This window comes from Grammomys surdaster, unplaced genomic scaffold, assembly GCF_004785775.1.
Source record: "Grammomys surdaster isolate TR1022 unplaced genomic scaffold, NIH_TR_1.0 362, whole genome shotgun sequence".
Taxonomy (NCBI): Eukaryota; Metazoa; Chordata; class Mammalia; order Rodentia; family Muridae; genus Grammomys; species Grammomys surdaster.
The window spans coordinates 2,047,804-2,060,602 of NW_021604781.1; the positions used below are offsets into that span (position 1 = coordinate 2,047,804).

General features: G+C 43.2%; 1 protein-coding gene across 1 annotated transcript in view; it reads right to left on the reverse strand.

Annotated features, from left to right (window-relative positions):
- Positions 1-1,392: 1,392 nt before the first annotated feature.
- Positions 1,393-12,799, reverse strand: part of Ubl3 (ubiquitin like 3) — a 49,232-nt gene continuing 37,825 nt past the window's right edge. The window contains exons 3-6 of the mRNA XM_028779832.1: positions 8,482-8,590; positions 6,155-6,241; positions 3,257-3,334; positions 1,393-2,990 (exon numbers count right to left, since the gene is read on the reverse strand). Of these exons, the coding sequence (XP_028635665.1) occupies positions 2,938-2,990; positions 3,257-3,334; positions 6,155-6,241; positions 8,482-8,590 (327 nt within the window). The 3' untranslated portion in view covers positions 1,393-2,937. The remainder of the gene's footprint in view (positions 2,991-3,256; positions 3,335-6,154; positions 6,242-8,481; positions 8,591-12,799) is intronic.

Below are 12,799 nucleotides of genomic sequence, written 5' to 3' on the forward strand. Positions count from 1 at the left end.
AAAGCGTGGTAAATTCTGGCTGCTCATCTCTCTCTTAATTAAACAGCAGAGGCTAGGCCATGCTGCATTTTAGAGTGTCATAAATTAGAAAAGAAAAAAAGGAGTAGAACGATAAAGAATGGGAAAAATATGCCAAAATTAGGAATGGAAGTCGTTCAAAAGAAAAGGTCTGGTGGTGCACGCCTTTAATCCCAGCACTTGGGAGGCAGAGGCAGGTGGATTTCTGAGTTCGAGGCCAGCCTGGTCTACAGAATGAGTTCCAGGACAGCCAGGACCACACAGAGAAACCCTGTCTCAAAAAACCAAAAAAAAAAAAAAAAAAACAAAAAAAAAAAAAGAAAGAAAAAAGAAGAGATCTATTCTTTGACAAGTGAGAAAGTTTTAATTTCATTCCATGTTGAAGACTGCTCAACTATGCACTGGCTAACAGAAATGGATGCAGCATTGGTCAAGATGATGTCAGGATAGCGGTCTGTTTAGCTGTGAGAAACCCTCTGCATGAATGAGCACATCAGATACAACTTATCTTGGAGAGAGAGCCAATGATTCCAACCAAGATGGCATGCTCAGGCCTAACAAAAAGACCCCCATTGTGCAGAGCGGCCATTCCTGGCAGACCTTGGCCTTAAGTGTGGTCAGTCTCATTTAGCCATCAGTAGTCTGAGGGGTTTTTGTTGTTGTTTTATTTCTTTAAAGGGAGAGTCCAGTGTTTCCACGTATACACTAGTAAATTTTTGATGTTTTCACTATAGAATCTTACTTCTTTTAATTCTTTTAAATTTGGTACAACTATGATATTAGGTATTGAGTAAGCTAATTCCTTGTCTAATAAGCTACGTGGCTCAAAACTCAAGTGTCGTGAAAGGAAGATGGGAACACAAATAAAATACATGGGAGCCAATTGAAAGGATTAACTGTCCAAAGTGCAGTCACAATGGACTCTAAGTCTTAAGCTTTGGGAAGACAGAGAGTATCCAGAATCTAAGTGTTAAAACTGATTAACCAGGCTGGGCAGTGGTGGCGCACGCCTTTAATCCTGGTCTGCAGAGTGAGTTCCAGGACAGCCAGGACTACACAGAGAAACCCTGTCTCAAAAAAACAAAAGAAAAAAAAAAAAACATTAACCAGTAGTTTGATTTCCCAAAGAATATAGTCATTATGACTAACTGCCCCATTAATATCTTCTGCATGTTTTAGGGATAACAGAAACATAACCCCCGCTGCTGGGCCTCACACATTAGCCAGCTAACTGGTAAAGACAGTGGGGCACTCCCATGTAGCAACAGAGTGGTAAGTGAATGAATTTTAAAAGCCTCAGAAGAGTAGAAAATTAACTACAAAATAGATGAGACAATGCTTAAACAATTACTGATCTTTAAATCACCAACGAAATGCACTAATTTTTTTTTATTTAGTTTACAGAAGAAATCTATTAAGTACAGGCGCAGAAAGAAAAGGTTTAGTGCTATTTACATTCATTTTAAAACTCTGCTCTATACAAATTTAATTCTGATCAGTATGAACAATATTTTCGTAGATCTACTGCATATAAAGCCTCTTCATCAAAGCATTAACAATGACTAAAGTAACCTGATTGCATTTAAACAAAGATGACCACAGAGACCATTTACATTTAATGCTGCTGAGGGCCAAGAACCCTCATTAAATACAGAACACAACGTAGTCTGCAACTTCATCTTTTAAAAGGCTGGATAAAGTTATTGATATGGAATACTGGTCTATATGCTACACGCCAATCTATATTTGCGTTCTACAGTTAGATATTTTATTATGTCTTTTTTATTAAATATAATCTACACATATTTGTAATTTCATCCAGGAAGATTTCTTCCCAGTGAAAAAAATATAAAATCTTTTTTTACAGGTTTAGATGAAATTAGCTCATGCTTTAGTGCTGTGCAAATTGTTTATTTATAGCATATCAATCTTTAAATTATTGGGAAAAATAAAAGTGTTGCTATTGATCATGTATGCCTTAAAACTCAGCTTGTGATTTTAACACAATTGCAAGCACTGATTCTGAATGCAAACTACAGAAAGTAACAAAATTAGCATCTGGAGACTTTAAAAGGATGCCTCTACTCTAGTGTGAGCACACACAAGGTTCGGATGAGTGGCGTGGTGCAGGCTTTCAATCTTCTGATATTCAAATACACAAGAGGACCTGCCGCTCAGGCTTCCCACTGGTTCTGCACAGAGACCGCACAGAGAGACCAGCCCCTCCACATTAAGGCTAGGGACACACTGCTGCCCCTCTATGCTGTCTGGATGAACCCCCTGCTGAGAGGACTTGGTGGGCAGGCAGCAGGGGCACCCTCTACAGAGCACTGGGAGCAGCAAGCATGGCTTCTCAATTGCTGCAGTGACAACAGTCATGCCCAGTTTGATATCCTGCGAGGACAGCCACTGTGGCCGACTTTGGTAGAGTTCACTCAGCATGTTAGATTCCTTCTCATTCCCCCTGGCCGACTGGCCTGGTATTAACTCCACCGACGATGGGTGTCCTCCAGGGTGGACTACACATAGAAGAACTTCTGGGCTCCACAGACACGTGCAGATTATGTGATGAGGAAAATGATAATTATTTTTAGTGCAAATTGTACTTGCAGCACTCGCCTTCAGACTTCTGTGGAGGAGTCTTTGTGGCAGCAAGGCGATGTCTGCAGAGAGAGACTTGCTACTTCCCCTGGAGACCACTGTGCATTTCAGACTGCTCAACACACACACGAGATACAAGGAATAAAGGACCAGACTGAAAGTGTTCTTGGTTCTTTTTACTTTGTGAGAAGAGATGACAGAGTTCATGAGTGATTCAGTCCCACGGATGTGCAGGCGACTGTCCTACAGGTGTTGGAAGCTGCTGAGTCTCCTCTGTTCCCAAAGTGTCAACAGCCTGCCACACCTGTGCCAGCGACATTACAGGATCACACAGCAGTTGCTCTCACCAGTTTTCTCCCGATTTCTCTGACCTAGGGAAACAGGGCCAGCCTGGGTTAGCCAAGCTGTGTCTTGGAAAAAGGCAGAGGCATAGTTCAACAGCCTGAGTTTTGCTCAAAGCTTGTTTTGAGGGATCCTTTAATTTTTGGCATTTTTCAAAAATGCTCTGATTATTTGCTCCACAGGCTCAAATCATACACTATGGAATCCCCTGACCATCCAAATGTCTACGTGGAAGCAGGCATGAATGCGTATCCTATCTTGAGGGCTCAAATGAGGTGCCCTCCAGGGGCCTTACCTTGTGAGTTGGGCTCTGGCAGGGTCTCTCTGGCCACCAAATGCATCACTGTTGTTTTGCCGAAAGGAAGTTTTAATGCTATGTAAAAAAGAAGAGACAATCTGTCACACACACATCATTCCATAAACTCACCAGCCAGGGCTGAAATGCTTCTGAATGAGTTCGACTGTGGCCCCTCTACAAGGAGACATTCCCTCACTAGAGGAAGGGTAAGTTACATGTGACTCTCTGGCTCTGCCATTGGCTAGAAGCATGAATCTGTCTTGTCTGGGAGAAAGCAGTGTTACCTCTGCAATGACTGCACTGGCCTCACACATGCTCCGTAGCCCAGCTTTTCAGGTCACGCTCTCTATGCAACCTACCAACTGCTGGTTATCAGGGGTGCCATCACTAAGCCACAGATGTACTGAGTGCTGGGCAGCACCAGACGCTGCCACCTAGCAGGTGAGGCTGGCATGTCTCCTATGCACTCAGTTCAGTAACAAACAACAGGCACGGTGCGACAGCAGAAGGTGGAGGAGAAGCCAGAGACTGGGATTCCTTCCTTCACAGAAGACTTCTACACATTGGGAACATTCAGAAGATAGGATTTCAACTTTTCCTGTACACATAACAACCACCTGGGTTTGAGCTCAGAAGTCACCCTGGTGGGAGACAGGGCTGTGCAGAACCCTGTATTTTAGATGAGTATCAAGTGGGAGCTGGCCTGGTAACTCAGAGGCGAAGCGTTTGCACAGCATGCTGCAGGCCTTGGGCTGCGCTTCTAGCCATACAAAGTAAATAGGTGATGTAAGAGTGAAGGTGTGTGCCCCAAGCAATGCCACACTCTCTCTGAACCACAGTTGGAGTGCTCCCTGGGCCTCTCCTTTAGTAGAATGAAATCCCATGAGATTAACAAGATCTCAAAAGAGGGGACCCAGGAATGTCCAAAGAGACCTGATTACCAAAATTTTAAACCTGAAACCGACCAAACCACAGAATTTCAATTCTGACAGGTGGAGTGAACGGGCCTGTAGTCCTGACTACTCAAGAGGCTGAGGCAGGAAGGTTGTTGGAATTCAATGGTGTCTAAAGTGGGTGGGGAGAGGAGCAAAGGATGAACAGGTCCAGGCTGCCTACTGGGTCTGCTCACAGTGGCTGAAGGCTATCCATGGTCTGCACCGTACTGCTCCCCCGCCCCAACCCCCCAATGCTTGATCATTGTCTTCCACAAGGACACCACTTGTTCCCACGCTGGGCCATTCTTTTCTGAACTGGTGAGAGGGCTCAGCAGGCAATGGCTACCTCAGAAAGAAGCCTGATGCCTGAGTTTGATCCTAAACCCCAGGGAAGGCTGGAGAAGAACTGACTGCAAAGCTGTCCCCCATACTTGGGCCTTGTCCCTCATAGTAATAAAAATATTAAAATATTGTTGTCAAATATGTTTATTCTATTAAAAACAACAACAGCACTGTCTGCCTTTATTTGTAGCTGGAGGTCCTAAGTCTATTTGTCAGGCTACTGAGCAAGCCCATAGCTCTTCTACAGCAGCCATGTGTATAGCGGAAGACAGCTGCCACTACTGTGTGCTGCCTCCGTAACAAACACTCCTAACCAAAAAGGAAACCTGCAGCCTAGAAGGCAGACAGTGGAATGTCAGCAGGTAGCCTAAGCAAACATCCAGCATCACTGGACTGTGCATGCTAGAATCTGGCCTAACCAAGTATCAAGTAGCACTGGCCAACCAAGGGCCACTGTCCCCACACCACCTGCCTGAATCATGAGTGCTGGGGGTCCTTTAATTTGCTTCCAAAAAAGACTTGACAGCTACACAATTGTCTTGAGATGAGTCATTTCATTGATTATTCTAATTTTTTTTTTTTTTTAAAAAGTCTGTAATTTAATGAGAATGAAGAATTTTGATCTTAACAAAATCCTGTGACCTTTTACCTGACACAGAAACACTGGGGCTGGTGGGAACTGCTCAGTGTTCAGAGGGGGATGGAGACCCACTCTCATAGTCAAGAGAGGAAATCCAACCAACATTTATTAGCTTGTTTTTTTCTTTATTAATTTTAATTCAAGATCTTGTTTAAACCATAACAAAAAAGTGGCCCTGTGATTAATATATGCACAAAACACCCAGGGAGTAACAGTCAACTCTCCTCACAGTGACAGAGGGTTGGTTGGTTTAATTAGGCAAAACTACAAAAAGAACAGGAAGCAAACAAACTCCACCTTTAAGTAGCAGTTTATTTCTTGTATTTCTACAACGACAGCAGTTTTTGGAGCAAACGTAACAAAGCAGCTCCACATGAGCCGGGCTCTCCAGCAGCGCACTAGAGCCACACTGCTGGTCACTGAGGGCACAAGCTCTAACCCACAAGGCTTTCCACAGTGGATTCTGTTGTCCCATGCAAGCCCAGAGCAACCTGAAGGGGATCTGATCACATTCAACCCAGCTACTCAAGTGTTCATTAGTGCTGACACATGAACGCTCAGTGACTACACAGTAACTGATCTATCTGGGGAAGAGCAGACTGCAGACCTCACCGGTAGGTGACCAGACTGAAACAAGATGGTGTGTCCACAGTAGCTATTTACTTGGTCCCATACAATGAGAATTTACTGAGTCCACTGAAAAAGCCCTCTTTTTACAAATGAAAACCTGCTGTCATAAATGTGCCCTAGTCTATGTGATGGATTTTAACGTAAAAGTAGCACATCTAGATCTTACCTTCTGGCAGCACTGGGAAATTCCATCTGTAACCCTGGCAGGCGGAGCTTATCTCCAGGGAGAAGGGACATCCAGAGTTGGGGAATCTCAGGGTAGCAAGTAATCTTTTTTTTAGAAACCACAATGGCACTGTCATTTAAAATACACAGAGGAATAATGCTGGCAAAGGGGACGTTAATTACCTCCTAGAGTGACATTTCCGTGTAGAAATCTGCCTTGATAAATGAGTCGCAGAATGTTTGGGCTGCTGACCTGCTCTTCTTCCCAGTCTGAAACAAAGGAGAACTGGTTAGGTTCAGGCCCACACAGCAGCTTCGGCTGGACTCGGTAGAGGCCACCAGGAAGGACATGGCCCAGAGTCCACACCCAGGCACTGCAGCCCTCGCTCCTTCCACCTTCCTCAAGTAGCAACAAAGAGCTGAAAAAGACTGTTCTTCCCTCAAGACATCAGAGTGTCAAGCTGCAGGCTGAAGTTAAGGAAAACCCTGAGCCAGAAGTCTAGTCTTGGTAAAGGGATATATCATTTTCCATTATTAATGGAAAATCAATTTCCATTGTTAGTAATTAATGGAATGTTATAATGTTCCAGTGCTTGCACCGTTCAAATGTGTGCTCAAGGGCAGCAACAAGTTCCTCTAAGACTTCCTTAGGTGCCTGGGCTATACTGCCGTTGTCTTTCTGAGGCCAGCTGACAAACATTTCACAGAAGCTGAGACAAATGGCTACCAGTTGTAGTATGGGTGGCAAGCAGCCCCTGCAGAACACCAGTCTGAAAACAGGCTTCCAGAGACGGCTGTTCAGACAGGGGGTGCTTCTGTTGGCAGTTCCCTTCAGCTCCTGGCTACAACTGAAGCTCTAGGTTTAGTGAGATTTCAGACTTCCTGCTCACCACTCTCAGTCATTCTAGTAGGTTCTGCTTTCAGTAGGAGATAACGGACAAAGTAGTACAGAAGGCCGAGTGATGGAAAAGAAGGGAGGACAGCCCATCCTTGGTTGGCTCTGTTTTGTTGAGTGTTCAAAACAATGTATGTGCATGCATGCACCTTATGTATCCAGTCTCAGGAACTCAAGTTCGAGAGGACTTCCCCATGCCTGTCCCCTCCCGGGAATTCTGATTGTACTCTCTTCTAGATAAAGATCAGGTGCTTCAGTAAAAATTACTTTGCATGCATTGCCTTTAGAACCATCATTTATACAATTTATGGAATATCTCTGGCCAAGCATTCCTTTGCTATAAACACAAGAGTACCTTTAATCCACATAGAAAAGACATTAGGATTCTAAGGGGATTTAAAGCCTGATAAGAGCACAGTGAGGCCATACATTTTCATTATCTTTCACAGCTTCATGAGATCTGCCCTTCCCCTCTCCAGGCCCCAGAGAGACACGTACAGAACACAGCTTATGAGGGCTCTGTGGTGTTTATATAATCTGGTTTAGACCTAAACTTTTAATTTAAATAGTTTGTATAAAAGGAACCCTTTTATGTACTCTAGTATATGCTGCATAGACGTGGCAAACTCAGAAAAGAAGGACTTAAAGACCTTTTTTAAAGCGAATAACATCTAGCTGATGTGATCAACTTCCAGAAGTCTCTTCACCTGCAGTATTTAACACTGGTGCCTCACCCATTTATCATTATTTGGATTATTTTAAGGAACTAAAACAACTTTAAAAGTTCAAATTGCCTTTGCTAAACATTATATAGACGAGGTATGGTGGCACGTGCTTATAATCCCAGGTTGAGGGAGGAATTCTCCTAAATTGATTTGCCTGATTTGAGAGCAGACCAAGTAATTTAGCAAGACTTTGCCCCCCCCACCCCCACCCCCCACCCCCGCCAAAAAAAAAGGAGCTAGGGATACAGCTTAGTGATGGAGGACTTTCCCAGCATGCACAAGGCCCTGGGTTCAACCCTCTGCACTGGGAAAAGTTAATCGAGGTGGACTACAGCAGTGTTACTCAGTGTCACATGCCATGGAAATGGTTATGGGGACACTCTGGAAGTTCAAAGGGAAAACTCAGGACTCACTTAAGAATCTCACCAGATAGGGAGGCAGCAGAGAAGGGAGGAACTACCACATATACAACCCCAGAGAGCTCTCACAGTGGTGCAGCAAAAAGCAGAACTCATGGAGACTTCTCTCTGGCTCTTCTTCACAGAATGCATGCAGTCTGAACTAACTGCAGGTCAAGTTTGTCTCAAGCTTCATTTCCAATCAGCCGTGCACAGAGGAGCCCATGGGGGCTGTTGTCTCCGTGAAGATTGGCTCCTTCCTTTTGGGTTTTGGTACAAATGGTTCATTAACATGGGAGTGGATGTGCACTGAGTACACTCTACCTGCACTAAGGCAAACTCAGCCCCTGCATCCACTGCTCCTTCACTGCTTTGTGGTGAGAAAGGCAAAATGTAGGGCAGTGACCCGGCAAGCAGGCTCTCATGCCCTGTGTACTCTCTCAAAATGTGTGAAACAAGTTAGGGACAAAGAGTCAATCAGCAGGCACTCACCCATGGGCCAGTTGTCATACACGTGCTTTGCGATGTCAGAGGCAGAGTCGTTTGGGGAGAAGAGGAACTCTTTTGTCTTTCCACTCACCAAGATGAGGCGCAAATTAATCTGCAAGTAGACATGGACATTCTGAATAAATCTCAGTTTGAAAACAGTATGGCTGTACAGATTCCACTTACGCCACACTCTTGAGTTGTTCCCAGTGCCATTTGGTATTTTCAGTTAGATTTATTTGTTATCTAAGTCATCAGATAAAGTTAAAGAGTTTCACTTTCATACATGTGCCATTATACTGTTTTCTTATTCAGCTTCCTGACAAAATGCCCCACCCTGCCCCTGCCTTCCCTGAAACTCTAGCTGGACCCCTTCCTTTCCAATAGTCCCACCCCTTCTACTTTCATGTCACAGTACTTACCTAAATTCCTTCAAAGTAACTTTTTTTTATAGTGGGAATTGGTATACAATTTATTTCCTGTTATTTACAATGAGTATGTGCTGCAGATGGTGTTCGAGTAGAAGAACATCAAAGTCATGGGGCCTGGGGAGACGGCTTGTTGATAAAAGTGTTTGCTGCCAAAGCATAAGGATCCAGGTTCAGATCCTGGGCTGCTGGCCAGCCAACCTAACCTAACCTAACCTAACCTAACCTAACCTAACCTAACCTAACCTAACCTAACGGGGAGTCAGAGCTCAGTGAGAGACTGCCTCAAATAATAAGGACAGAGGAAGATACCTGACACTGACCTCTGGCCTTGGTATGTACACAGGTGCATGTATACTGACACACATGTACACGCCCCCCCCCCACACACAACCAGTCACTATGGTTTTGAATGTATAACAATGTCAGCAACTCAACTGGAGATTATGGCTACTACTATAAAATATGCTTTAATTCAAAACTCAGTAAGAGTGTTAGCCCCATAGAGCCTGCTGCTAAATAGCGAAGCAAGCAAGAAGAATCCAACAATCTTGTTCTGCATCTCCTGGATTTTGTATTACAAGTCAATATATATTCCAACTAAATATATATTTTCTGAAATGTTCACCTTAAAAATTTCATATTCCATAATTAATGTTTTTATTGCTATTATTAAATTCACTGCATCTAGTCACTTCCCTGTAAGACAGATATGGGTATGTTTTTCTATATCTTCAGGTCTCTATTTTAGAGACTTTAGTGGGTCTGGAAAGACGGCTCAGCAGTTAAGAGCATATAACAACGGTTCTTCCAAAGGACCCAGTTTAAATCCTGGTACTCAGGCTGGGTGACTCAAAATTGCCTGTAACTCTACTTCCAGAGGTTGGGATGGGTTTTTCTGGACTCCAAGGCGTGCGTTCGTTCGTTCGTTCGTTCGTTCGTTCATTCATTCATTCATTCATTCATTCATTCATTCATATCTCCCCCACACACACCCCACACTTTCTTTAAAAGACCTTACTAAAAACTTGGGTCCAGTCCCAAGTTGAGCATTAGACAATCTGGCCTAGCTTTTTACATAGGACCAGAGGATATCACTGTATTGGGGTGAACTGTAACAAGACCCAGGTTACCTTCTTTCAATTTACTAATTTGCATGTTTCTAGAAATTAAAGCAATCAGAAAACCTTTAGACACCAGAGTCTATAATAAGCACATCTGTACTACCACAATACTGTAATGTTTTCTCGTTATAATTAGCAAAGGCAACACCCCCCCCCCCCCGTTTCCATGCCCATGTTGAAAATATGCTGAAAATTGTAAAATATATACCCTTGAGAATGTATGCTCTCCAACAATCCACAATCATCTGGATTCTTATCAGACACAACAGACTTGGGCTCTGATTCAATTAGAACTTGTACTCTAATTGGATGGATAACTCAGAGGAGAAAAAGAAACACTATATTGCAGGTGAAAAAGCTTTTAAAGAATTTACTGCTGCTTTAAAAAGGGAAATTACATTTAAAAAAAAAAAGCTTACTATAGGAAGAGATGAGTCACAGGACTGTGAACAAGTTCATGCTTAACATCCTCTTCCCAAACCTAACCCTTTCTCATTGCATTTCAGGTTGTGGATTCTCAACAAGCCAAATCTAAGTACTGCCTCAAAATATGATCTACTCTGGTCTCAACCATCTGAATAAGGGTCTGCCCAAGCAGCACTATGCAGAAACTGTGTTTCCCTGGAGCAAGCTCAGGCAGTAGTCTACAAGGCGTATGTAAACTGCTAGTTCAATCCCAGCACCCTCCCCACAACACTGCAAAGATGTTCCTAAGAAGACATTCCTCTTCAGAACCGGAAAAGTAAAAAGCTGTCACCAGCCACTGACACACACTCTGGTGGGGGTGTTAAAATGCGAGAGGGGACACATATTGGAAATCTGTGCCTTCCTCTTAATTTTGCAGGGTACTCAAACTGTTCTTTAATTTTTTTTTTTTAAGAAACAGCTATGTATATGCAAATAGAAATGTAACATTTTAACACCAAGTTACAAGATATTCCTGGTATCCTCTGAAGATTCTTCATTGAGTGTAAATTGAACCTTCTGGGTTAAAAAAAAAAAACTATTTCTTTTATTTCCTCTTACAATACACACATGCATACCCTATTCTACAAATTTAACTAAGTTCCTACTCTTTTTGTTTTTAAAACTTGCATCATGGTTAACCAATAAGTTGGTAATACATTTTCTTCACAGTTGAAAAAAAATCAGTTGCCTATTATCTGTTCAGAACATCTGCCCTTTATATGTGTTTGGTGCCATCTTAAAAGAATTACCTTTAATGTTTACGGGTGGACACACATTTTCTGTTTGACATAGGCCCTGACTGTGTACATCTTCATCATATCCTTAGTATCTATCCTGCCTCGTTCTGGAAAACACCTAAAGCTGGAAGAGTCTGAAGTTGGCTCCAGACTATAAGGATGGATTTTCAATCGTCTAAATCCTCTGGACAGAGGAGAGCACATGCCAACCTTAACACTAGGAGTTTATCACTCTTCTAGTTAAAAGTAGTTAGGACTTGTGGAGGCTGCTTCAAAGAAGTTAATGACAAAAATGGTAACAGCAAATGCATGCATTGAATCAATAAAGTAACTTGCTGCCTGAAGCACCTGCTGTGCCTAGCACACGGTGGATGTCTAGCCAGTTGGTTGGCCAGTATCTGAGCTCTGGTTTTAAGAATCCTCATGGAGATGCAAACTGGAAAGGTCATAGGCAAGGTGTGAAGCCATGCCCCAGAATTAATTGATACCACAATGACCTGTGCAGCAGGTAGCACAGGAGAAAATGATGACTTCTGGGCAGTGTTATGGACATGTGGGTAGTCATCAGAGCTCCCAACATGCCATGGTTACAACACGCTGTCACTGAGTGGACATTCTGCAAAGTAAAGCCACTTCTACAGCTACCATGCACACACTTGGCCTAGCTGTCAAATGATTATAGAGTCTCATAGGCAGCCAAATAGTATGGGGTTGTTAATGGTAATGGAGGAAAATACTGAATTCCAATCACTCAGACAAGTAAGCACCTAGCCACATGGGCTAGTCAGTAGTTAATTGTTCCTTCTATTATAGTGAGAATCTACTCAGAAACAAACAAACCACGTGTGAGGTAAGAGGGTCCTCCACACAGCAATGAGGTAAAGACTCTTCTAAAGCTTAAACACGATACCCTTTGTGTGCTTGTGGAAGAGGATTGGTACGCATGGAGCAGAATGTACCAGAATTCCCAGGAGGTGGCAGATGAACTACATGCTGAGGTATGGCAAAGCAAGGCAAGATGACTCTGACTATGACTGTGACCACTGGTTTATGGCTCACAGAACCAAATATACATCAATGTGTGACCCTGTGACATAAGCAGGTCTGGACAGCATGATCTTTCCAACACCTAATTCCAGTTGTGATGCTGTTGATATGTAAGATGCTGTGACTAGGGAAACCTGAGATTTCTGAAATTTCTTACGTGTGCATATGAATTTTAAACAATTTTGAAATAAAAAGGTTCTTCTTCAGCTAGGCATAGCAGTGGGGCCTATAGTTAATTCTACCTACATTTGGGAGCATGAGACAGGAACATGGAGGGAAACACAATGTCTCAAAAAAAAAAAAAAAAAACCCCACCAAATGATAATCAATGCAAGTGCCCAGCTTCTTAAAAACGTACATGGGGCCGGGCGGTGGTGGCGCACGCCTTTAATCCCAGCACTTGGGAGGCAGAGGCAGGAGGATTTCTGAGTTCGAGGCCAGCCTGGTCTACAGAGTGAGTTCCAGGACAGCCCGGGCTACACAGAGAAACCCTGTCTCGAAAAACCAAAAAAAAAAAAAA